The sequence below is a fragment of the Myiozetetes cayanensis genome, unplaced genomic scaffold (assembly GCF_022539395.1).
Source record: "Myiozetetes cayanensis isolate MyiCay16 unplaced genomic scaffold, myiCay2020 scf4, whole genome shotgun sequence".
NCBI classification, from domain to species: Eukaryota; Metazoa; Chordata; class Aves; order Passeriformes; family Tyrannidae; genus Myiozetetes; species Myiozetetes cayanensis.
This window is the reverse complement of record NW_026087631.1, coordinates 19,251,442-19,277,145: the sequence shown is the minus strand read 5'-3', so window position 1 is coordinate 19,277,145 and position 25,704 is coordinate 19,251,442. Positions and strand designations below refer to the sequence as shown.

Below are 25,704 nucleotides of genomic sequence, written 5' to 3'. Positions count from 1 at the left end.
TATTCGATAAAATTGATGCTTTTTTTACTGTTAACCTCATCTGGCACTTTCTGTGTCAACCATCTGCTGTGTCTGATAGGAAAACTAGATTAATGTCTCTGTAGGTCATTAACTGTTTTTCCGAAAGCTTTGATCAGTGATCAATCTAAAAGCCCCCAAACTTTGTTTTTTTCCCCAGTGTACCACTGTACACAAATAGATGGTAATTGCAACAGAAAATATGGAAAACACCAATATCACACTATCCAGAGTCTGTTGCAGTCCAGATGTGTTAATAATTGTCCAAGTGAAATTGCAGATGTTTGTGAGACCAGAATATAACAAGAACATCCGTAGACTTGGTATTTGACTTTAAAAATAAATCAACAAGTGCTGAAAAGAGACCTGATTAAAGTTATGAGTTTGAAAGTGTGTTTTAAAGTAGACCTCTGGAGTCATTTGTGTGTATTTGAGAACGTAAGTGTGGTTTTGAATACTTCTTGTTGCACAGCTTTGTTCAGCTTTTACCATTCTCCATTTGTTTAATTTCATAAAGAAATCAACATTAAAAAATTTACTTGTGTTATTCTTTAAAAGAAAATCACAAATTGCTCGGAAGATGCAGAGGATCAACAACTCTGTAAGTTGTCTTTCCACTGCCTGGTAGAAGACATTGTTGCTCAAAACGTGAGTGAAAAAAACACTTATAACTCTAGTCAAGCTTTATTTTTCTGGTGAGTCTGAAACTTCTGGGAAGAACTTCCTAATAAAAGTTCAAGTATACATTTAGTTAATTCATTGAACCTGTATAATAAGCATAATTCTACCTCTTTACCAAGGACTTTTCCTGTTATTTGCAAGCACTATGCCTATTTGTGTTACATTGATTTAAAAATTTTTGTGCAGCCAATTCTGTGGTGCTGCCTGTTGTGTTTCTCTCTGCTAGGCCACCAGTCACTGGGGTATTTCCTCACAAGTGTGAGGGTGCCCCACTGTGGTGTTTTCAGTTTTGGTGACTGAACCTTTTACTGACAGACACCTGGCACTGTAAGTGCTTGGTGGCCAGATTAGTTCTTCAAACTGATATGAACATTGGTACACATCTCACTGAGTAGCTGGGGAAAGTACTGAAGGCAGTGCAAGAGCAGCTGTCTGTACTGATGCATGTTGAAAAACATAAAAATTTAATGAAAGGGAATTCTCAGGAAAGTAGGTGTGCCAGTAATGAAACACCAAATGTGCTCAACTCATCTGAGCCAAGAGGTTTCATCAGGCTTAGTCAACAGAGATGGTGTCTGCTCCAGGGTAGGGCCTTTGCCTTTGGGAGGAAGGTAAAGCTTGTGGGGCTGATGCATGCAGAAATGTAGTAGCTGTGTAAAATATAATTTTGTTATTTTGGTTTTTTTTAATAACCCCATAGCAGAAGGCATTAGAGATTTTTGTAATTCATTGCTACTTTCAAAGGATATTAAACTACTTTTCAGTTCTGAAGTAATACGAGTTGAGGTGAGAAAGGTGCTCGTGTTGCATGCTGCATCTGAGGTGAAGAGAAATGCAGAAGTGCAAGAGAGTTACTCTGTATAGTTTTCATCTAAATGTTCAAAGGCTGAAAGATTGAGTGAATTGATCTCTTCCATGAAGCACTGTATTTTTCTGCATTTTATTTAGCAAAATAATCAAGACTAGAAAACACTATACCAATATAGCTAGGTAATTTTGATATTTAAATGAGAAATTATGGAGAGAATGATGTTACAGGTCAAAATTGAGAAATCACTTACACAAAGTTTAAAAGCACATATAAGAACATAATAGCTAAGATGGAAAGAAACTTTTATCATAAACATAAATCTGCATGTTTGAACAGCCTTATTTCTGTCAGTGGTGTAGAGGTTACAGAGCTGACAGCTTGTCTACACTTGAAAGTCTATTTAAACTAAGATAGATTGCATTTTAAAATGCAGTATCTGTATCTAAGTAACAATTAGCCATGGACATTTCTAGTTCCGAATATAAGGGTTATATGCTTATGTGTTTTAATCCCTTTCAAGGACAAAATCTGAAAGGCTTCAACCTGCAATTACAGAGGGATGTCTCGTGAAATACACCATTCAGAGGTATATATTCAATACTTAAGGGTTGGCAGATTTGTAAGTACCTGGAGAACAACTGAAGGTAAATTGGTGCAAATTATCAGGACTTTCTGCCAGTAGCTACAGAAATGAAAACACAAATAATGGTGAGGGCTCCTTTTGACCTATCTTCTCAAACTTACGTTTTCTGTATCCACAGTCTGACTTTCAAACTCCTCCACTCATGTATTTTGGAACTGGTAGCAAACAGGTCTCTAGAAAAATACTTCTGATAAGGGTGCATTGAGTGTGTCTGTACTGCCCAATTCATCTGCTTTCTCACAAGTCCACTTTGCTGGTTCTCTGCAGGGCTGTGTGCTGTGCTACCCCTGAGATCCCAGCTAGGTGCTTCCCCAGGCAAAAGACAGACGCAGACCAGGTAAACCTGATCTCAGGGTATCAGGCATATAAAATGATTTAATCATATTAGCTATTCATCACACAACTATAAAACTTGGCATAAAGAAAGAATACCCTTTATTCTGGCTTATTGGTCAGTTGCCAAAATACATAATTTATAGCTACATACAATACTGTTTAGATATGTGCTTGAAATGGTCTACAGAATCATTTCTATCTATGAAAAAATATTTGATTAACATTTAATAAGTATTTATACATTACATTATATTAGTATCTGTGTCTGTGTCTGGGGAAGAGCATGTGGCAGAAGACCTGTGAAATACCTTAGCGAAGATAACAGCTGAAAAACTACCTCAGGCATGCAGTGAATAGAAGAGACGTGGGAGCAGTGGATTAATTTTATAATTTAATTACCTGTCAAGTTAAGCGTCAATAAAATTTGGGTCTATTAAGATGTTATGGCAGGCATAAAATTAAATATAGTTCATCCAAACTTTATAACATATACTTATCTTTCTATTCTCTGTTTTTTGCAAGAAATCACATGAAATGAACATAAATAAATTGAAATATAAGTGTGTTGAAAAAAAAACTGTTGCTGTTATAAATGTAGCCTTCTGTTTATTGATGTAGTCTTCAATATTGTTTAGCTTAATAATAATGGCCAGTCTTTGCGAGCGAAGATCCGGGCAAGGTCTTTCCACCTTCCAGCCTGCGCATTGGATTTTTTAGGTGAGACACAGTGTGCGCGGAACTGAGCCACCCTTTAATCCTAAGGTTCATCTGCCGGGGCCAAGCGAGCTTGGACGGTGGCAGCGAGGTCCTTAGGACGTAGATGGGTTGCCTTTAAGGGCTAACGAGCTCCACCCGCCCGGGAGTGGCCCTGACCGGGAATCGAACCCGGGTTTCCGCGGTGATAGCGCAGCGCCCTTACCACTAGACCACCAGGGGCTTACAGACCTGCAAAAGTGACTGATGCATCTTGACTATACCTGTGGAAGGAATGTTAGCTCTGACTCTTATTTAAAAGCTTCTGAATAACCTCTTTTTCCACTGCAATCCTGCCATTACCTCTGCAATCCTAGGAGATGACCAAAGTGTGTTATGAAGAACTTACACATCTGCATCAGCATACAGATATGCTGATGTAGTAGTCCCATGACGAGCACTGCAAGCAAAGGGGTGCAAGAGTAGCTCCAGTTTTTCTGGTATTTACTATCCCATTGGGAAGTACAAGCCCTTGGGAAAGAAGAAAAGGTTCTCCAAGAGCAAGGAAGCCTTGGCCATGTGGCTCTCTAGCTGCATTGTGAAGATCTATCTTCTCACAAAGGTTGTATTTAGGCCTTTGACATGGTTCCCCACAACATCTTTTTCTCTAAATTTGAAAGATATAGATTTGATGGGTGGACTGTTTAGTGGATGAGGAATTTTGTGGATGGTCAAAGCCAGAGAGTAGTGCTGGACAATTTTCTGATGGACACTGGTGGCAGTAGTTGACTCTGAAGGGTATTTACTGGGACCAGTATTGTTTAATATCTTCAGCAATGACATGGACAGTGGAATTGAGCACACTCCCAGAGAGTTTGTAGACACCACCAAGCTGAGTGGTGTGGTTGACACATGTGAAGGACGAGATGCTGTCCAGAGGGATCTGGACAAGTTTGAGAAGTGGACCCATGGGAAGTCCATGAGGTTTAACAAGGCCAAGTTCAAGGCCCTGCACCTGAGTTGGGGCAAACTCCAGTATCCATACAAGTTAGAGGATGAATGGAGTGAGTGCAGCCCTGTTGAGAAGGACTTGGGGGTGCTGGTGGATGAGAGGCTGGGCATGAGTCGGCTGTTTGTGCATTCACAGCCCAGAAAGCCTGTTGTATCCTGGGCTGCATTAAAAGCAGTGTGGTCAGCAGGTCAAGGGAGGTGACTCTGCCCACTCGCTCTGCTCTGTTGAGACTCCACCTGTAGTACTGCATTCAGCTCTGGGGTCCTCAGGACAGAGAAGGGCCACAAAGATGGCCACAAAGATCAGAAGGCTGGAGCACCATTCCTATTAGGAAGGACAAAGAGAGTTGGGACTGTTCCACCTGGAGAAGAGAAAGCTTCAGGGAGGCCTTATAGTGGCCTCCCAGTACCTGAAAGTGGCCTGTAAGAAAGATAGAAGCAGACGTTTATCAGGTCCTGTTGTGACAGGACAAGGGGCAATGGCTTTAAACTGAAGGAGACTGAAGAAGAAGGTTTTTGCAATTAGAGTGGTAAAACACTGCGTTCCCAGAGAGGTGGTGGATGCTTCATCTCTGGAAACATTCAAGGTCAGGTTGGATGGAGCTCTGAGCAACATGAGCTACTCGAAGATGTCCCTGCTCATTGCAGAGTTGTTGCACTAGATGACCTTTAAAGGTCCTTTCCAACGCAACCTGTTCTATGGTTCTATAAATTTATGATTCTGTTTTATGATGTACATGGGAAGAACAGGTGTGACATCATGGGAAAACTCTTCTGCCTGATATTTCTCCCATTAGGCAATGCCCACACAGAAGAGGTTGTTTTCTACCATGATGACTAATGTATCTCTCTAGTTTCCTATATCTCTCTATTCCAGCCCCTCCTGCTTTTCATTTACACAGAATCTCTCATTTCATAAAGGAATTTTGACTTGGACAGGATAGGAGAACAGTGTCTGGGTTTGCCTATAATACCTTTCTGTTTAATGTTTGCTCTCAGGTTGAAAATGTTGGACATTGCTAATGTGCTGAGAGAGATCTGGATGTTAATGAGTTTGTCAGCCACTTTCTCTTCTGTAGCATTCCCAGAGGTGTTAAATTTTACACTTTCCAAGTGTAGAATTATTATCACATTAGATTGCAGTAATCCAAAAAGAAATGGTAAAAAAATGCTTTCCATTAACAATAGGTTTTAGAAGAATCTGCAATATCTCTGTATTGCAGGAAGCAATAGAATTTATCTTCTATTTGCTATGCCTTTCTGTGGTACCAAAGGTGCTCCTTCACAAGAGACAAAGAATTAGATGTGAATACTGATCGTGCAGTGAGCATGTTTCCAGGACAAAGTTTAAATAAGAAAGTGGCAGCTCCATCTTTTAAATCTAACTAAATTCTAGTGGGATTGCCACATCTTTGCATCTCCTAATAGGACTCAGATTGTAGAAGAGCTGAATTGAGAACTTGCTTTTTGCAACAGGAATAGAATAAGAGATTCCAATGCTGACTTTTTCACTGAATTGATTAAAAGCCCCTTAACCACATAAAAAACACATTCCTAATCTTTCACTATATTTTTAACAACTGTTGTCAGAATCTCTGAAAACTTTTCAGATTTTTCTTCTTTACTTCCCAAGCCTTCACCATTTATGCTTAGCAAAAACTGATGGGGGCTGCTGGGAATACAAAGAAAACTACTTGCTTCAGTTTCCTCAAATTTATACTCACTAGCCTCAAAATCACAGCAGTATTTCTTATAGGTAAGGAACATTCATTAAAAATAAAATTAAAAGTGTTTAAATTATCTACCCAAAGGCACCCAAAGATTTTGTGGTGGAAGTGAAGCTCCAATGTCATGATAATGTCCTGTCCACCAGAGTTTCCTCACTGCCACTGACAGAAGTTCGTATTCTTGCACTCACTTTCCTCAAATACAAATGACTAGGGAAGGCACAAGGCCATGGAAATCAGGCCTGTGATAAAAAGCTGGTGTGTATTAAACACTGCACTAGATAACAACTCTCATCCCTAAGGTACTGTTTGCAGAAGAAGGCAATGATAGAGCTCATCTCAGAGACAGGAAGCTCTGTGCAAGCTAGAAGATACATTGCGTTCACTATTTTAAGTTTATTAAAGCTATCTGTTATGTTTCTTCTTTGTCTTCATCTCTCTAGCATCTTCAGAGAATTAATACTCTACTCACTGAAAAGAAGGCAGCATGCTATGATTCCTCTGTCTTCGTTGTCCCTAGCACACATGTCCCTAGCACATTTTGTTTTATTACGGATGCTTAATACAAAATGGATGTGAAAAGGTAAAGTTAAAGCTGAGCTTGGTACTTTTCCAAGAAACTTTCCTCATCTTCAAGGGTAAAAAAAACCTATCAATATGTCTTGAGAGGGTGTGGGATAGGGGAAAGCCATGGTCTTGGGAGTTATGAGTTCTTGTTTCTGACTTGAGTCTTGCTTTCTTTTAACTATGAACTCCAAAAGCTGAATTGCTGGATATGATTACCTTTACAACTGAACAAAGTTATCATGCTGTACATCTTTTAAGATGCATGCTATTTTAAAGTCAGAATTATTTTTTTCTACTTATTTAATTTTGCCTCATTTATAGAGCCTTGGAAAAGAAGTTTCAGCTAATTATACTTACTTACTCAAGTAAGTACCATTTCACTATCAATAGCAAGGGTTTTTCCAGCCTTTCATGAAACAAATACATTCAGAGCTCAAGCAAGAGACATTTAAATATATATAATTTAAACTAGCTGCTCAGCTATAACCAGAAATTCATTTGCACAAATTTTGCCACAAAGTAATGTCTCCTGGTGTCCTACCCATTCTTTTCCAAGCCCAGCTTACGGTCTAGTCCCTGCACCTTTGAGGTTCTATAATTTTGCCATGTACAGTGGGGTGGAACAGGTGGCATTTCTGGTGCATAATCAGTTTTGCACTATGTTCTGGGACATTATATTCTGGGCAGAAGAATTTTTAATCCAGCACTGAGGTTGAATAAAATTATTCATAAAATTCTTGAGAGGGTGCAGTGAAGAGGAGCTGGCTGGCACGCATAAATTCCAAAGAAACAGTAGCCTTGATCTCTTTACCTTCATTTGGAGAATGAATATAGACATGATACTAAGAATCAATTATAGAGGTGAAAAATATGTGCATTATGGGAGTTAAAATGAAATATAAATATGTCAGATCAATGAAAGTAGGCAAGTAAATTGAATGGGTATTTTTCAACCTGAGTTTATAAGGGACTTAAAACTTTACTGAGAAGCAGCTGTTTTTGTCTATAATATGAGTAAAACCTGGTAATTACTGGTAAAATGAAAAATCACCATTGCTTTATAGGATTTCTTTTACAATTCCTAACTCTTCCTTCATATAATCTTCATCCCATAAGAAAAATAGCGGAGAAAAAGGCATTTCTTATTTAGCTGGAGAGCTGCCATTAAGAATAGCCTCATTATTTGGGAGGGCCATTTACTGCCCAAAATGGAAATATGTTTTGCTATATTTGAATTGCTCCAGCAATATTACTTCATATTGTTTGCATGTCTCTGAAAGAATTAGTGCACACATTTAATTCAGATGAGCTGAATTCTGACGTGGTTAGGGTTGGGTGTTTTGTTTTGTGGGTTTTTTTGTTTGGGCTTTTTTTCCAGGATGTGCATGTTAGCACTCATGCTCTTATAGTACAGCTTCTAACTCCTGCCACTTGCTGCTAGTGCACCGACACCATGCCAGATCAATGAAATGCTTTCCAGGTTCATTGTATCAGTAAATGAAGAGTGAATTTATTTCCCTCTCTCAGTCTGTTGTCTCAGTGTTGGCCCCTCTCCCCTCATGCCAGTTTCCATCTCCTCGCAGTGCTTTGGGAAAGAAAGTGCAGGTACCCCTCCCTTGCTTTATTTAAATTCCATCCCTTGTGCCCTGCTTTTGGCCCAGGGAAGCGCATGAGCGAGGCGGGAGGCTCGGCACAGCCTGGCTAACCTCGCTTCTCCCGGCAGCGGGCGGGAGGGAGCGCGGCAGGGGCCGATCAAGCCGCGTCCCGGATTTCCTTCGGGCTGCCCCTCTCCGCTCACCAGGGCAGCTTGCCCCGAGCCGCGGCCGGATCGCCTCCACCCTTCCAGCCGCATTTGGCATGCATGAGCACTCCCGTCCCCGGCAGGAGAAACCAGGCTCGGCGGCTGCCACTGCCCCTCCCGTGCGCCCAGCCCAGCTCAGCCCAGCCCAGTTCAGCCCAGCCCAGTTTCGCTCAGCCCAGCCCAACCCAGCCCAGCCCAGCCCAGCTCAGCTCAGTGTGTGCCCTGCGGCACGGCGGGCCCGGGCGGGACGCGCCCATCGTGGGATGCCCGCGCCCCGGGAGGGCGGATTCCGCGGTAGGCGCTGTCAGGTCTGCGATTGATCTCCCGGTGGGATTTGTGGACAGTCATGAATCAGACCGACGCTCCCCGGCCACTGAACTGGACCATCCGGAAGCTGTGCCATGCCGCCTTCCTCCCCTCAGTCAGGCTCCTTAAGGTAGGGTGAGAGCCCTCTTTGCTTTCGGGAGCTGGTGTCTGCCTCTCAGCACCTGTCTGCAGGACTGCAGACGCTGTTGCTGGAAAGTTGATTCAGAAATAGTCCCAACTTTAGTATTAATTACCTTTCCTGCTACCTTTGAAACCCCTTGTGAGCACCTGAAGATACCAATATTGTTTGTCAGTATTCTGTTCAGCATATTTGGCTCTCGAGAGAGGTCTGTAAGAAAGGCAGAAAGGAAAAAAGGGATGATGGATATTTGTGCTTCTATTTACCTTGTCTTAAAAAAATCTAACTGTGAACTTCTAGGGATGAATTAGGTGTCTATTTCTAAGGCGTGTTCCTTTGTAAGCAGCCCCCTGCTATCTGTTTTTTAGGTTATCTAGGCCCTAAGAAATACCTAAAGGTCCAGTAGTACTGAGACCAACTTGTAAGTGGAGCAATATGTGAGTGGAAAAAAATTATCTTAGCTTGCTGAAAGCTGTACATGGGAATAAGGTCAGTTAAAGACTGGCAGTGCAGACAGCATCAGTGAAACTACCTGATGTTTTATTTGTTTAAACCAAGTGTTAGAGTTTTGATGGTGCTTTTGTAAGTGTTTTTAGATGTGCCTTCCTAGGAATAATTATTTTCTATTTGAAAAAATTATGTGGGATTACGTTCTGTGGAGGGCTCTTAATCATAGCATGCAGAGTACCAGTACTACTGCATGCCCCACTGAAGCTGTTTTAGAGGCATTTGTAGCTGAAAAACAAAATATCTTGAATCAACTTTTTGGTGCAAAAAGGTTACATTAAACTGAAAAGTCGTCTTTTTTATTGGAACATCTTAATTAATTGGATTGTACAATGAAATTTTAAATAATGTAGTTATTTCCCTGTAGGTTTTTTTTAAATAAAATGTTAGACTCATTACACTATATATCTCATTTCATATTAGTATTTGATAGTTTGGCTTTGAAATTAATATGCAGCCAGATAAAACATGTTTATTCTAACAGTGTATTAGAAGGTAACATTTGATATAACCATCTGATTTTCTGTGAGTAGCTTGGAAATTAGGTCAGTTCTTACTACTGTAACATGCTTGAACAGTGTAGTGTGTGACAGTGTACTTAGCAGACATATGTTGTATGTATAATTATTGTATATGTGATGCACAGGTGACCATCCTGTATATCATAAAGGTATTTGTTGCATCCTTACAGGACGGGACTACAGTATCAAAATGCTTCTGTTTCTAAGTCAGATGTATGGCTGCTGGGAGCAGCTCCAAAGAACAAAAGAAAGACAAAAGTTAGGTTGCTGAAAAATCAAAATATAACTAATGCAGAACAAATCAGAGCGTTGTGTTGATTGTTTTGTAAAGGCTTCCCTCCAGCCCTAGAAGCACACATGAGAATATGCAAACTCTACAATTCAGATGCGTTTAGGAAAACATAATTTTGCCCAGGTGTGAAAGCTCAGATGCGGGGAATTTTACCATCATTGTCAATACCAGTGGGTGAGGGGGTAGTCTGCAGTATTTTGCTTTTGGCAGGCAAATGTTGCCCCATGTGTATGGTTTCTCTTCACTGCATATTTTAAGGATGAACACTGGGATTAATTATTAAAAGAACTGAATAAAAATGATTTTCTGAAGATACAGCTATAACCTGTTAGGAATAGATAGTGAATGGGCTCTGCAGAGTTAATAAGAGCAGGGAAAATAATCAGAGATAAGCAACCTCTGCACAGAGTGGTGTGTGAGGTGTGGGAGAGACCAAGGCAAAGGAGGTGGGACTGTGGCTCCTTCCTCAGCTCACGAGCAGAGCTGGTTGATTGGAGAGGGAAATGCATACATCAGCATCTTCTAGAATCCCAGAGAGCTTAAAATTTTTACTTCTTATCTTTGTCTTTTATTATTTAGTGTGCTTAAAGCAAGTGATTGACATAAGAACAGGACCCCATTGACTTAATTCCACCAGCCAACCTGAAGAAATTCTTCATCAAGGAAAGACTAATAACAGCAGCATTACATTACCAGAGAATCAGTATAAATATTTCCCTGTTTTTCCTCAGGGAAATTGAAAATTTTCATATATAGAAAGTATTCTTTTCTCTTTTGTATCTTTCTCCAGAAAGAAAAAAAGACACTTTTCTTTTTCTAAATGAAAAGTGCTCCTGTAAATCCAAGAGCATTGGAAAGGCAAGTGCAATAATCTAAGCTCATTTTTTTTAATTGCCCAGTTTCCAATGGATTAGTTAGTCTTAAGGGCTAATGCAATATTATTTCTAAGTAAACGTTCACTAGACTCTTTTCTATATATCTTTTCTCTTCGAGAATGCCCTCCATAACAGAATAAACTTTGTAGAACCTGATATGTTATGGCATATTTTTATTATTATATGCTTTTCTATCACTGCCAAACTCTATTTCAATACAGTACAATGTAGATTTATTATTACAAGTAAGAAAATATCAGATATCATTCTATCCTTGTAATTTCTGTACTTTAGTTTAATCTACCAGAGTAAAAGAGCTAAATGACACTGTTAGGTTCAAGGATATAGCTCATTCTTAAGAATGATAAATAGCAGAGATTTCCTGGGTTATTCACACAAAAAATCACTTAGGGCTACTTGGATCTTTGTAATAGAAAACATGAACTTTTCAATTAATTCTGTGTCTTTTCAATGAGGAGTTTAAAGTTCTTATCCTGTGGATACAATTTTAAATGTAATATCAGTGCTTTCATATTGATGGATCTAAATAAGTAGAATCTGGGGCTTGCATGGAGGCAAGGTTTTTTGTGTTAACAACAGATCTATCAGATTGTCTTGAAATTACTGGTTTTAAAGATATGCTAAAAGGAGTTATTCAGCACATAGGTTATGCTCTTCTTCCATCCTGTTGAATTGCTGTGCACTACTCCATTGCCTGAACTGACATTTGATAGAGCTATGGCCACAGTAGTCTCATATAATTTAGATAAGACAGGATCATTTGTAGATGCTGTCCAGTTTTGGTCCCTGTGCCTTTCTTCCAGGCATGTGTTCCTGTTCTAACCCACGTCACTAATACTCTCATCTGTAGGTGTGGTTCTATAACAGGCACACAGAGTACTAGGAACTGTATTTGAAGTACAGATTGAAACAAATTATTGGACAAGATTTTTCCCACTTGTGTAAAAATCTAATTTTTCCCCTATTTCCTGTAGCACATTTCATGCTGATATTTTCTGTAGTTGTTTCAATATGCTTAAACACATGCTAGCACACTAATGCCTTCTTATCTGAAGTAAGGAGTAAAAAGTGCCTTGAGCGTATATGCAGAGGTAGCTTTGTGCAGAACCATCATTGTCCTGAGGTGACCAGGTTAGTTTTAGAGAAAACTGACATTTTAGAACAATGTTGTGTGCTCTTAAAAATGAATGAATGGCATCATACTAAAGATTTCACTCAAAGGACCTCATGCCCTAGAAGAGACTGCAGATGTTGCACTTCTGCTTGAAACAGAGATAATACATGCCATGCAGTCAAGAAATGGGGAATATGCTAAAGAAAAACAAATAAATAAACTGAGAGTAGACAGAAGACTGAAAAATAAAGGATCCAATAATGTGCAATTAGCTTAACACCAGAGACTTATAGATGGGCAAGTGTACAACATTTGAAAGCAACAAATTATCCAGCCTTCTTTTTTTTTTACTTAATAAGACTACTAAATTTTTTCATAGTGAATTTGAGTTGCTTGTCAATAAGTAAACTTGTAAGGCAGGAAGTTTGGAAGGGCCAGAGTAAAAGAAACAGAGTGAATGAGACAAAACATTGGGGGAAATCTTTTGGATATTTTTTTGCCAGCATACCTCTAAGTAAAAATGCCAACTCAGCTCTGCCAAATAAAGACCTAACCTGGGCAGTAGCCTAACCTAGCTCTCTGAACTGGTGGAAGTTTAAGGAACTTATTAAATTTCTTATCAAATGAGAAACTAGATTTTCTTTTTGTTAGTTATTTTTATTTGATTGCCCTACCTAGAATGTATAAGGTAACTCAAAAGAAAACTAAAGAGCTGAAAAATAGCTCATTAAAATGAGACAGAGTGTCTTTTAATACTAACTTCTGATTGGGCTGATACATGTAGATATAGTACTTGTGTAAAATATTTTTCCTGCTGTAGTAAGGTTGGTTATGTCCATAAAGAAGGTATTTACGGGAATAAAGACTGGGGAATATGTGGCAGGCTTCACTAAGGTACGTGGGGATATACCACAGTGTTCAATAGCTTAAACAGCTAAAATTGCATTGCTGTTCAATTACCAAATAGAATTTTATTTCAGGACAACTTAAAAAGATCTGATTTGGTAAATTGAGTGAAAAAAAATTACTTCTCCAGAATGGTGGAAGAATGAAATGTATTCTTTATAAAACAGAAAATATTTATACTTCTGAACCCCATACTGTGAGAAGAAGTGACTACAAGAGAGGAGAAAGCCGTATCTTTTGGATGTGATTTTACTCCTCACATGGATTGCAGAATTTTATTTAAAAAAAAAAAAGGTTATTGGACTGATAGAATACTCCTATATTTCAGGAAACATACTTTTGATACATGATTTTTAAAGATACTTTTAAGTATCTTTGTGTGACATAATTGTGAGATGGTAATGTTAGATTGTGTTATGGTCTTTAAAAAGAGAAGCATAAGCTTTTTATGCTATTTTATTCACTAGCAATGAGAAAATGAGCAGAAATCTAAACGAAGTCAAAATGTGTAGATTTTTTTGCTCTTAGCTAGTCTTTTGATGTCCAGTTGGCAGTGAGGTCTAGTAGCTTATTATTGCTTAATAGGTAAGAATTCTGACTATCATTTTCGTTAATTTACTACATCCACCTTTCAAACTGCAACAAAGTGAGTCTTGACTGAAAAACTGGTATTCTTGGAACAAATCCTGGTGCATACAGTTATCATTACTGAAATGGTTAACTAAATGTTTTTGATAGTAATACACACATTAGTGATAGTAAAATTAGGGTAGTAGTTTACCTATGTCTGCCCTCAGTTGCTTACTGACTGAAACTGTAATAATGAATGAGCCATTACTATACATCCTTCAGGAGGATTTGATTTATTTTGGGAAGGAATCATAGTTCAGCTGTTAAGGTCAAACTGCCTAACACATAGGCATGTAGAAAATATCAGTCACTATGACTTTTTGTTTTTAATAAATTCACTAATAGAAAAACTAGTCACACCTGTAGGTGTGGTGGATGCTGTATATGGTGTGAAATACACATGAGTTTTAAAGGTGCGTATAAGTTCTATTCAGAAAGAAATTATCTGATAAACAAACTCCTGTTCTCCTGTCAGAAGGAAAATAGTTCTTCACATCTGTGATACATGCTGTACATTTCTGACTTATTTCTCATTAGAAGCCCAAAAGCCATATTTCTGGAAAAGAAAAGGATTCAGCTTTCTTTTTTGTCTGTTCTGCATTTTGTGCCATCAATTTCACCATTCAAGGATGGCAGGAGAGAGACCTGGGGCAGGGCATTGCCACGTCTTTTCAGTCTCCTGTTTTATTGTCATTAAATTCATTTTACACCTCAAATCGGGGGAGCAATGGGTGTTGCAATGGAGCTTCACAGCCCCTTTGCACAGGTGTTCTTGCATTACTGTTGCTCACCTGTCAGCTGTGCCTCTTGTACTTCACATTCTATAACCAAGCAATGGTGAAGGCATTGCACAGCTGAGGTTGAAGAACTGATAATATACCTTTTGGAGGTTGCACATTCTCAAAAGTTGCTTATTTCTTGAAGTCATGCTTCTGATCAGTAGTGAGATGAGCTGATCCTTTTCATATGGCAACCAGGCATGTTCATGTCTAAGGAGTTTCTGACAGATTATGTCAGTTCATTCTTCTGAAAGGAAAGGAAATGTGGAAGTCGATAATGATTTTTCCATTTCACATAAAGATGTAGTCGCTCTGTATGGTTAATTCTTTGGTGCAATGTATGTTTTTTATGTGATCCAAGGTGAATCAGAGCTCATTAGCTGTTTGCTTTATTGACTTAATCTTTTCCATGAATATGACTCAGGCTGATGACCACTTACTTTGAAGAGATGTAGCACGAAATTAGTTTCCACAAAAAGAAATGTATTCCCAATTAAGAAAAAGAGGAAGTGAGAGATGATGGTGGAAGCCATGTTTCCATGGAAGAGCCAAGATGTGAAAGGTAGACACATCTTGAAGGCAGAGACCATGATCTCCTAATGCCATGTAGAGGGAAAAATGCTTTTGACTTTCAGGTTGGAAAAGATGCAAAGTTTTTTATATGAATACAAAATTTCTTACTTTAAACCAGAGAATTTTAGGGGATTAAAAAAAGCTTTTTCTTTCTAGGTGTATCACTTCCATGTGAGTGCTTTTCAAAAAAGAAGTGTTAGAAAAGGTAATACAAAATTTTCAGTCTTGATGCAACAGCTACAGTACAAAAATACTTGGCTGTTTTAAAGTAAGGATCCTGCAACTGCTACAGGTTTTTATCCTCTTGCACCTTAATATTATTTTCAGTGCTTTCTCTACTGTTTCATTAGTGTTTCTACCTTCATCTTAGAAAATAGAGTGAGGTTTTGCCTTCTTCTGTGCCACCTGGTGAATGGGTTACAGTGATGAAGATATCAGAGGTATCAGAGAAGTACTCCAGGATTTTCCACTTTTCTTGCACACAGAAGGTTTTGGTGTATAAATGATCTCTGCTTCCCATGATGCTCAGCCTTTTCAGATTTGAGTACTTAAAAGAGGCAGCAAGTGGCAGCATTTGCCACTGACCTTTAATTGATAATATATGAATACTGCATTAAACTTGCTTATCAGAAATTAAATGCAAGTTTCCTAATTTTTGGCTGCATGAGAGATGATTTATGGTAACTTCCAGAGAAATAATAATAATAAAAAGTAGCATTTTTATGTATATTAATGGAATAGAAGAAAAAATTAAGACTTGATCTGAACAAACACTATTGTTTTAAAAATAACTGTAAAATGCTGCTAAGAATAGAAGTCATACAAGCCTGAAGTTACAGATACAATGTTGTTTCATGTGTTAGTGTATTAAAAGCATAAGATTTTAATGTTATTCTGCTATACTATTCCTTATGTTTGAGAGGGTGCCATGTGAAAAATTCAGGGCACAAGACCACAAAGTGAAGCTGAGTGGTTTTATTCCACCTGAATTGCTAACAAGACTGTGCTACAGTGTAAAAAGAAATGCCCTGGGGGCTCTCAGGAAATTTATGTCAAAGCTGGTAATAAAGCATGAAATAAAATCACTTCATCGAAAATATCTTTCATCCTCCAGGTAATATGATGACGTGAAACAGTCTGACAAAGTGCTTTTAATAGTGTCAAGGAAGTTACTGAAGAAAATACCAGTTTCTTATAATGTAATTATAAAAATTATCAGGCTGACTTTACATTACAGAGAAGATGACTGATTGAAACATTTTTTTTTCATTTACCTTTTTCCTCACCTGTTGCTTGTAAATGCAGATGGGAGAGGTACTGAGCCATTATAATTAAGAATTCAGGGAGGATGCAAGACGTTGTTTTGTTTCAGAAGGATGCCATTTTTTTAACTCCATGGTGTATTGAATTGACACGACGTTACTACTGGGACTGTTGTAATTAAATATCACAGCACAGTTTTACAGTGCAATGGCTGGACATGCATCTTTGCATATAGCTAAAAAGAGAGACCAAAACAACCACTCGAAGAACTAAGTATAGGGTATCCTGAGGACCTTTCAGACTGACTTTTACATGATTATATGTAGAGTTTTCTAAGTGTCCTGAATAGCAAAAGTCATTTTCCAAATACATTCTTATTCAACTTTTGGGTTCAGTACTTCAAATTACTACGTGATGTCTTTTGCAGGAGGCCATGTTTGATGAACAGTGTTTTTTTCCGGTTGCAAATTCTGTGCTGTCACATTGCAACTGTGAAGGTGTGCACAACCTAGCCATAATACTGCAGCTTTTCTCAGATTTTTCCCCCTACATTTCTACCCACCTCTGCATTGGCCCTTTTTCTGAACTGTGTTGCTTAAAGAAGTTTACAGATATTTGGCTGCTTCGCCTTTAGTTACAGAAACAACAGTGGTGCAAGGTTATGATGGGAATAATGCTGACAACCAAATTTCTACAATTGCTCAAAATGCTTCTTAAGACAAGCAGAGCAGTATTTAAAGGTATCCCTTTTGTTTTCGATGTGATGGCTGTAATTTTGTATTGTCTTTGATACAGCTGGTTGCAAAGTGATACTGATTGGAAGCCATATACTTTTTTGTATTATTCAGTTCAAATCCAACTTTGTCTTGAAAGAGTGATGGCAATTTTTTAGGAGTCCTACACTTAATTTCTTCAGTGAGAACAGGATAAATGGAGGTACTCTATGAGAAGAGACACCCAAAAGATGTTTACTGTATCCTGCCACTAGCACGACTACTTCAACATGCATAATTCCTTTAGGTGATTGTTTGAGTCCCTACAGCCATAACCTAGTAGGCAATCTTTTTTACGGTGGCCTGTCTAGTCCATCAGAAATATTTTTCTGAGGTGTCTGCTTGAATCTTTCTTGCTACACACAAAAACTGTGTTTCTTGTTTTGTCCATTATGAGCAGAGGGGACAGATGTGGCAGCTTTTGTTGCTTTAAAATTCTCTAGCTGTGTTTGGAAATGGACTGGTTTAATAGATCAGCTCATGACATATGTATCTTTGTCATCTTCCAACAAAGATTTTTAGATTATTCATTCTACTGTATCTTCCACAGAAGTTAGAATGAGGTTCCCTTGCTGCCTATTTTTTTTCTGTCTTTCTCTAATTTTCAGATGTCTTACTGGAAAGACCAGCAGGGATGTGAGGGACTCCTGCTCCATCTTCCATTCTAATCCTAGCTCCATAAACTGGGGAAGGGTTGATAAGGAAACAGAAGGTATCACAACCCTCCTTAATTTCAGTGTCCTGAAGAGACTGAATAAATTTCTGTTAAATTGTCTACAATGTCTTCCTGAATTAACTGATTTTACAAGAATGTGAGTGGACTAATAACTATCAGTCCTTAGGGAGAGTTTTGGGAGGACTCAATCCCTTTCTATTTGCACAACAGAAATATTCTTGGTTTCTTTGCATAAAACCAATGCTTTTTAATGGTCACATTAGCAAAGAAATTTTAAAACTCAATGTAGGGACAATCAGCATCTCAGTACTTACTAAGACACTGAGTTTCAAGCGTATGTGCTACTTTTATTACATACCAATGAGGAAATTTATTATGTAGATGCATTTCTCTGGAATAAAAAGGTGATTCTGATCCTCCTAACCCAAATAGGGGGAGGAGGGGAGACAAATAAAAAATATTTTCAAAGACAACCTAGTGGGAAATTAAATGTGATCAGCTTATTTTGTCTTGATACATGCAGTTATTTAAGAACAATTTAAAGATCTCATCTATCAAGACAAAAATATCCTGTGCAGTTCCTTATTAATGGTAACTGTGGGAGCTCTAGCTTATTCAGGATGGGAATAGTAAATTGTTCAGAGATTGCTTCCTCTTAGAATCTGATGACTGCTATTACTAATATCTAAGATCTAAGGATGAGGTTATTTTCTTTTAGTTGCTTTTGTTTCTTAAGTAGTGCAAATTTTCTGTTTTATTTGATGTTCAAAAATTTATCACTAAAATATCCCATGATAAAATAGATGTCTGTAGAGTCTGAGCAAATGAGAAGAACTACTTGTTCACCCAGTATTACAGTCTGTCAGGGATGTGACTACAGTACAATGTCTTTAAACAAGTACCGACATGAGGAAATTGTTTGCATTAAATTACCTGACACACTTAGCATCTCAGCATATGAAATGTGTTAACACAGTTATTTTACATTAATTTATTTCCAACTTATGTGAATCCAATTGAATCAATGGAGACACTTTCACCAATTTTTAGAGGGTGTGACCCTTATTTACCTGATAGCAGAGCTCAAATCTTGAAGGAGAAACACTGCAATAGTACAGGGTATGTATAATGCTTACTGTGCTGATTTGGTTCAAGATTGAGTGCGTGTTCAGGTATCTCTGCTGCAAACAGTTCTGTGGATAACTAATGCTGCAAATATTTTCCATATCAAATCTCATGTACTCTCCTCTTAAAGTAAATGAGGAGGGCAAACAGTAGAAACAAACTACTTAATATGATTAAGTAACTATGGATAGCTGCAAAGAAGTGTGTGGAACATTTATTAATTCAATTTATTAGAAGCATAACATAGAAATCTTAATTTTCTTTGAGCAATAAGTGTACATTCACTATCCATGGGAATTCTAGGCCTTGTTTGCATTGATGTAATCAGAAAATGAGATTTTATTACAGTTAAACCATATTATTCATGGAGTATTTACTCCTAGTGCTTTGGAATTGCATGGTGAAGTATTCTACTTTAGCTTGGTTTTGTGGAATATGCTTTATTTCAGTATCAATGTGATTACTTTATATGACATTGCTTCTGGCATTGATAACTAGATTTTTTATGACAGTCATCCTAAACCTAATTCTATTCTTAGCACATGTTAGTAAATGCTCATTTGAAACTCAGAGATCATTTCATGTCAGGAAGGATTTCTCCCCTACTCTACAGTAGTTTAAGTTTGGGTGACATGGCTGTTGGACCCGAGTTCACTCTTTCTTCCTTGGCCCTAACCAAAACAAGGTTAATACTGCAACATCATCTCAACTAAGCTGATATGTGTCTCTTCTCCCATAGCATTTCTACCATAATACTGTTGAATGTGCTGCATGTTTATGTATAATCTAGAAAAAGATGTCTGCCAATGAAAGATACCAGTTTGGAAGCATGCATTATGTATCATCATGAGTAAAGCTAGCATTAACATCCTCAAAATTGCTTTTTAATGCCTTTTTTTTCTATGCTCAGAACTTACATCCCTTGAATCTAGATTGACTTTTCAGAAACTGCTGAGGCAACATACTCTGAAAGTAACAGTACCAGTGAAAACTAACAGCCCGTTATCTTGTTTCCTGAAGCTGAGGAAATCAGAATTGCTAAGATGAGGAACTCATAAGGGGTCTGTATCAAAACTGCTCCATTAAAATGTTAGCTCTTTCTGGGTTTCTTCTGTGCTTCCATGATGCAATGGGCTGTGCCTCTGAATTTCACATTTGAGACCTGTCTCAGATACTCAAATCAACTGTCATTAAAGCAGTTGCTTCGTGCTGTGTGGGCTTTCACCTTTTCACTGTGAGGCCACAGGCAGCATAACATAATGCAGTTGTTTCAATGTTAAAAAAAAAAAAAAAGACTCAGTAAAGAATGAGATACCCATAATTAATTCAGGTAGTTGATATGTGATCTGAATACTCTGTGAATACATAAATGCTAAAACATATGCTTAAAGCAGCAATTATTAATACATCCCACTTGTTTGGATTATGTGCATATTAGCACATCTCTATTTTTACTAGTTTGTTGGTTTTTAATTCCATTCATAAAAGTGGGCTATTTAAAAATAAAAAATGGAAGTAGGTTAGCAATAGAAATATTGTCAAGACTTTATAAACATAATAAAGCATATGAAAATTAACAACATAAAATTAAAACAATGTCTTTGGATTTCATTCACAGAATAAAATACAAATACATTTTAGAATGTCATATTACTAACATTGGCTTTTTGCAGAAAGTTTATCTAATCAAGTTAATCCTTTCACTAGTTACTGTTTTTCTGTCTGTTTCCCGATTTCATTCTGGGGAGAGCAGAACTGATTTGAACTAAAATAGTTAGCTTATCCATATGTAATCAGAATCATAAAATCATAAAATACCTGGAGCTGGAAGGGACCCCTAAGGGTCATAGGATAATTGAGTCCTACTCCTGGTCCTTGCATAACTTCCTAAAACTAAACCTAAAACAAGCTGACTAACCAGACAGTCCTTGAACTCTGACAGATTTGGTGCCCTCACCACTTCCCTAGGCAGCCTGATCCAGTGACCAACTACTCTCTGAAGGAAGAACCTATTCCTAATGTCCAATATGCACTTCCCCTGGTTTACCTTCAGTCCTTTTCCTTGTGTCCTGTCACTGCTCACCAGAGAGAAAAGATCAGCAACTCTTGCTCCACAGCTCTCCTTAAGGAAGCTGTAGGCTGGAATGGGGCCACCCCACAGCTTGCTCTTCTCCAGGCTGAATAAACCAAGTACTCTCAACTGCTCTTTCTCAGTCTTGTCTTGAGGGATTTTGCCAGATCTCTTTCTGTGAGGATGCTTTCCGGGCTCTTATCCCCCAGTTTGTATGTATATCCAGCATTACCCTTTCTCAGATGCAGAATTCAGCACTTGCTGTTGTTAAATTTATTGTGGTTGCCCAGCTCTCTCTCTGGTTGATCCAGATCTCTCTATAAGGCCTCCCTAGCCCTGAAGTAGCCCACAGTTCCTCCTAGTTTAATACAGTCAACAGAATTACTCAATTTACGTTTGGGTGCTGCATCTAGATCATTTATAAAAACATTAAAACATTACTAGACTTCCCATTTGCTGTTTCACTTTCAGTGCTAGAAATAGTGGTGAAGACTGGAGTGGTGGACAGGTTGAACATGAAGTAGCAATGTGCTCGTTCAGCAAAGAGGACCAGTTGCATCCTGCACTCTGTTAGGGCTGTAGGCAGGAGGGGTCAAGGGAATTGATTGAATCTAAAAGATTCTATGACTCTATAATGTTACAAAATGATCCATCCCGTCTGTTTGTGTGACCACATCTGAGTGCTGTGTCTAGTTCTGAGGTCCCCAGAACAGGAAATGTGTGGACATGCGGGAGTGAGTCTGGTGGAGGCCACCAAACTGGTCAGATAGTTTCACACATGACATGCAAAAGACAGCTGGGTATGTTTAACCACAGCAAGGGGAGGTAGAGGGAAAATCCTGTTTCTCCCTTTCTATACCTAAAATCAGGGAACAGAGGAGATGAACCGAGAATTTTTTTGAAGATGCTGAGTGTCAGGACGAGTAATGGAAACAAATTGTCATCACTAGAGTGTTTGAGCACTGAAACAGGTTGTATGGACCTGAGCCACCTGATATAACTGGAGATACGAGATGATTTGTGCTGTCCTGATTTAACTAGTATTCAAAGCAGAGCAAAGACTGTTAATCTTCAAAGAAAATGTCCTTGTTTTTGCAGGTGTCTCTTCTGTTTTAAAATGTGGACAAAGGTACATTTTTAAACACTTCAGTAGTGCAGAACAGCACTGCAACTGCTAGGCTATTATCACAGAAGCTTCTTGAATTCAGCAGTCATCTGAAGAGTCTTCTGAAGTTATTCTCAGTGGCGGCACTTGGTAGCAGTAGATATATCAAGGGTGAAAGGTGACAAACTTTGTATTCTGTGGATGTGAAACAGTGGTTTCTAGGTGCACATTAGATTGCAGTTATGTTCTGGAGTTGTTTTTGCAGTAATAGCTTTACATCTTAGTGTCTCAGAAATTTGTTTGGATGGCTGATTGTATCATGATTGAAGAAACTGAGTTACAGCAACCAACAGCTTTCAGAGAGTTCAGACAGCCATTGTGTCTCTGACTCTTTAATATGCTAGCAGTTGAGCTAGCATTTTATATCAGCTACAAGCTGTCAAGCTGTTTGTTTTCTGTGACCTACTTCATTTCAATTTGAATATCAGTTGTTTTGCACAGCTATGCACAGGGAGGCTATCCATCATTTCTTTGGCAAGACTTCTTTCGATTAGTATTTATGAATAGGGCTAAGGTACCACTGGCAGCTGTGCTGAAGGAAGCACCCCTAAGGATCCTGAAGCAGGGTTTTGTGTTCAGGCTCCAGCTGTCTCCTTTAGAGAGAAGCGCAAGGATCTTTATAATCAGTTAACTCTGAGGGTGTGCTGCTCCAGTCGTGGCTGCAAGGGTAATAGGAATATGGTGTGCAGAATGAGGAAGAACAAAGTGCCTGGGGTCTCATGTGTCATAGATCTAGATCGCCTTTGGATGTTCCTGCTGTCTTCAGCAGAGACACTGGTTAATGTGGGGCATGACTGAAAGGCCACAAGGCTATGAGAGGCAGCTCTGACAGAGGCCCTAAGTTCTGGGGCGTATTGCACCTGCTAATCTCAATGTAAATGGTCTCATTCAGCCCTAAGCTGTGGTGGGGTCATTACCTCACATTCAGCTTCCAGAAACAGCTTCATGATCTGGATGGTGAACCATGGCCACAAAGAAATGGTCACTGTTCCCAGAGATCTGTTCCAGGGGAGTGCATGAAGATTTGCAGACAGAGATTGCTGTGGAAGCAGGACTTTCTTAGGAAATATATGGTCTGTTGTATGATCAAATATAGCAATTCTGGTACAATTCAAATTAAAAAAGTAGTTCTTGGATTCTTAACTTACTGTTTGGATCATTCAGTGATCCAGTAATACCATCTTTATCTCTCAATATTTTACAAACCCATGTATGGATTTGTACTCAGGAAAAGTACTAGGAACCTAGAATGGTAGCTTTTCAGTTTGTAATGCTTTCATATTGTATGAGCCAAAAAAATTCAGATTGATTAATTGAATGCAAGAGAACTCAAGGGAGGAAAAGAGGTAGCATTAATGATTCAAATGTAATTCCATGTGTTGTGAGCCAGTGAGCTGAACCAGTACTTCACTGTAGTGTTAGATGGACTGTATAGGTTTTTCTGATTGAATGTAAAAATAAAGTTCAGCTCATTCATGTAATCACTAAGAACCCACAGTTATGCCTCAGCAAATACACTGTTTGGCACATTACCTATATAATTTGGAGTAAGTATTTCTCAGCTTTGAATGACCTATATTTCATTGGTAAGAAAGTTTACCTAATCTCTGCAAGTTCCAACCCAGATCTAGTGCTTTCTTGTGACAGAATGGTTTGCCAAAACAATTTGTTCTTTGTTCAGGATATTGGTTGGGGTTTTTTTGAAGGTTCACAGGAAAAGTTGATAAATGTAAGTTTCTCTCTCCAAGACCATGCAGAATAAAGATATAAATTAAATATTTATGAAGTATAAATCTCTAGCTGCTAAAAAAAAAAAAAAAAAAAGAAATTTCTGATAGAGTTGCCTTAGAATTTTTTTAAAATATGAAAAATAGATGCATACTTTTGAAGCCTTGATTAAACTAAAATTTTCATCAGAATGCAAGAGCAATGCTACTACTACTACTAGTCTGCCTGTTCTTAATATTTGCAGCAATCACACAAAAATACATAGAATCATAGAATCAGCCAGGTTGGAAACCTCCAGGGACAGAGAATCCACCACTTCCCTGGGCAACCCATTCCAATGCCTGGTTATTCTCTCTCTAAGAATTTCTTCCTAATATCCCACCTAAACCTCCCCTGGTACAGCTTAAGCCCATGCCCTCTTAGCCTGCTGGTTGCCTGGGAGAAGAGACCGGCACACACCTGGCTACAGCTTCCTCTCAGGTAGTTGTAGAGAGTGATGAGGTCTCCCCTGAGCCTTCTCTTCTCCAGGCTAAACAGCCCCAGCTCCCTCAGCCTCTCTTCATAGGATTTGTGCTCCAGTCCCTTCCCCAGCCTGGTTGCTCTTCTCTGGACCTGCTCCAGCAACCTCAATGTCTTTCCTGAACTGAGGGGCCCAGAACTGGACACAGCACTCCAGGTGTGGCCTCACCAGCGCTGAGTACAGGGGAAGAAAGGGAAAGAATCACTTCCTTAGTCCTACTGGCCACACTGTTTCTGTCCAGCTTGTCCAGATCCCTCTGAAGAGCCCTCCTGCCTTCCAGCTGATCGACACTCCCACACGTAACTGTGCAAAATGCCATGTTTACCATACCCAGTATCTGCACATAAGCATATAAAAAGCAATCTAAACAACGTGAGCTTATCCTAGCTCTAATTTTGTCCTAATCTTGTAATTGCTGTAAGTGATTGCCTTTTAAATGGAAAAGTATTAAGAGACAACCTTGTCACCCTCTTCAGAATGACTTTTTGTTAGGAAATGGTTATGCCACCACAATAAATGTGTTAATAACCTGATATTGAAAACTTGCCCTCTTTATCTCACCTCCAAGTCCTGAGTCCTGACTTCACTGAGGTACATGAACAGCATAGAGACCTAATTTATTACAAAACATGTGTTGTTTTCAGTTGCAACCTTGGCTGGTTTTGACTCTCGTGGTAGCGTGCCATCTTTTTCTAAATTATAGTCCTTGCAGCTTTCTTGACTGGAACCATATAATGGAAAAACAGAAATTAGGGGAAATTAGGCCCATAATTCTGCCTCCATCCTTTTGTAGATTCTGTGTTACCTTTACCTGGGGCACAAATGTTTTCCTATGGTGCTAGGATATAAAGCTATAAAATGAATTATCTTGTAGAAAAATGAACGGTGATTTGAAAATGAAGTCCATGGACAGGTTGAGAACTAGTACCAGATAAGTTCTTTTTTGTTTTGTTTTGTTTTAAACAGATAATGGACTGCATAACATGATATACTGATTGCTTTTCTTTGTGCCTGTGTACATAACATGAATTGTAGTAATTACTCAGAAGTATAAAACAAGAGTGCATTTCTCAAAAGCAATAGTCATAACAAAACAAAACAAACAGACCAAAACACATGATAGTGCCTAAGTTTTACACATATTTGAATTCTTTTCATTAACTTCTACACTTTAAAACACATTTTTTTCCAAATTAAGAATGCTGCATCATTTGCTACGAATGATCATGTCTGCTTCAGGAAGCTGAAGTATAAGGAGCACAGACTAAAATGAATGTAAAGTAGTAAGCCTGAAAGAGATTAGAAGGGGGTTGCTAAATGAAAGATGATACCTCAACAAAACACCATTGCATACATCCTTCATATAGTAAATCTACACTGCACATTCAAATTTAATTTAGTCAAGTGATAATCTATCATATACAATTTTTAA

At 38.5% G+C, this 25,704-nt stretch overlaps 1 protein-coding gene across 12 annotated transcripts in view; it reads left to right on the top strand.

Annotated features, from left to right (window-relative positions):
* The window catches only part of TRPM3 (transient receptor potential cation channel subfamily M member 3), a 411,043-nt gene that overhangs the window by 144,656 nt on the left and 240,683 nt on the right, over nt 1–25,704 (top strand). For 4 of the 12 annotated variants that reach the window (XM_050328976.1, XM_050328969.1, XM_050328975.1 and 1 more), the window contains exon 1: nt 8,459–8,724. The exons of 7 other annotated variants lie outside the window; for them this stretch is intronic. In XM_050328976.1, coding sequence (XP_050184933.1) covers nt 8,635–8,724 — 90 coding nt within the window. In that variant the 5' untranslated portion in view covers nt 8,459–8,634. Of the gene's footprint in view, nt 1–8,457; nt 8,725–25,704 lie in introns of those variants that run through there. One more of the 12 variants, XM_050328973.1, reaches the window with a different exon arrangement.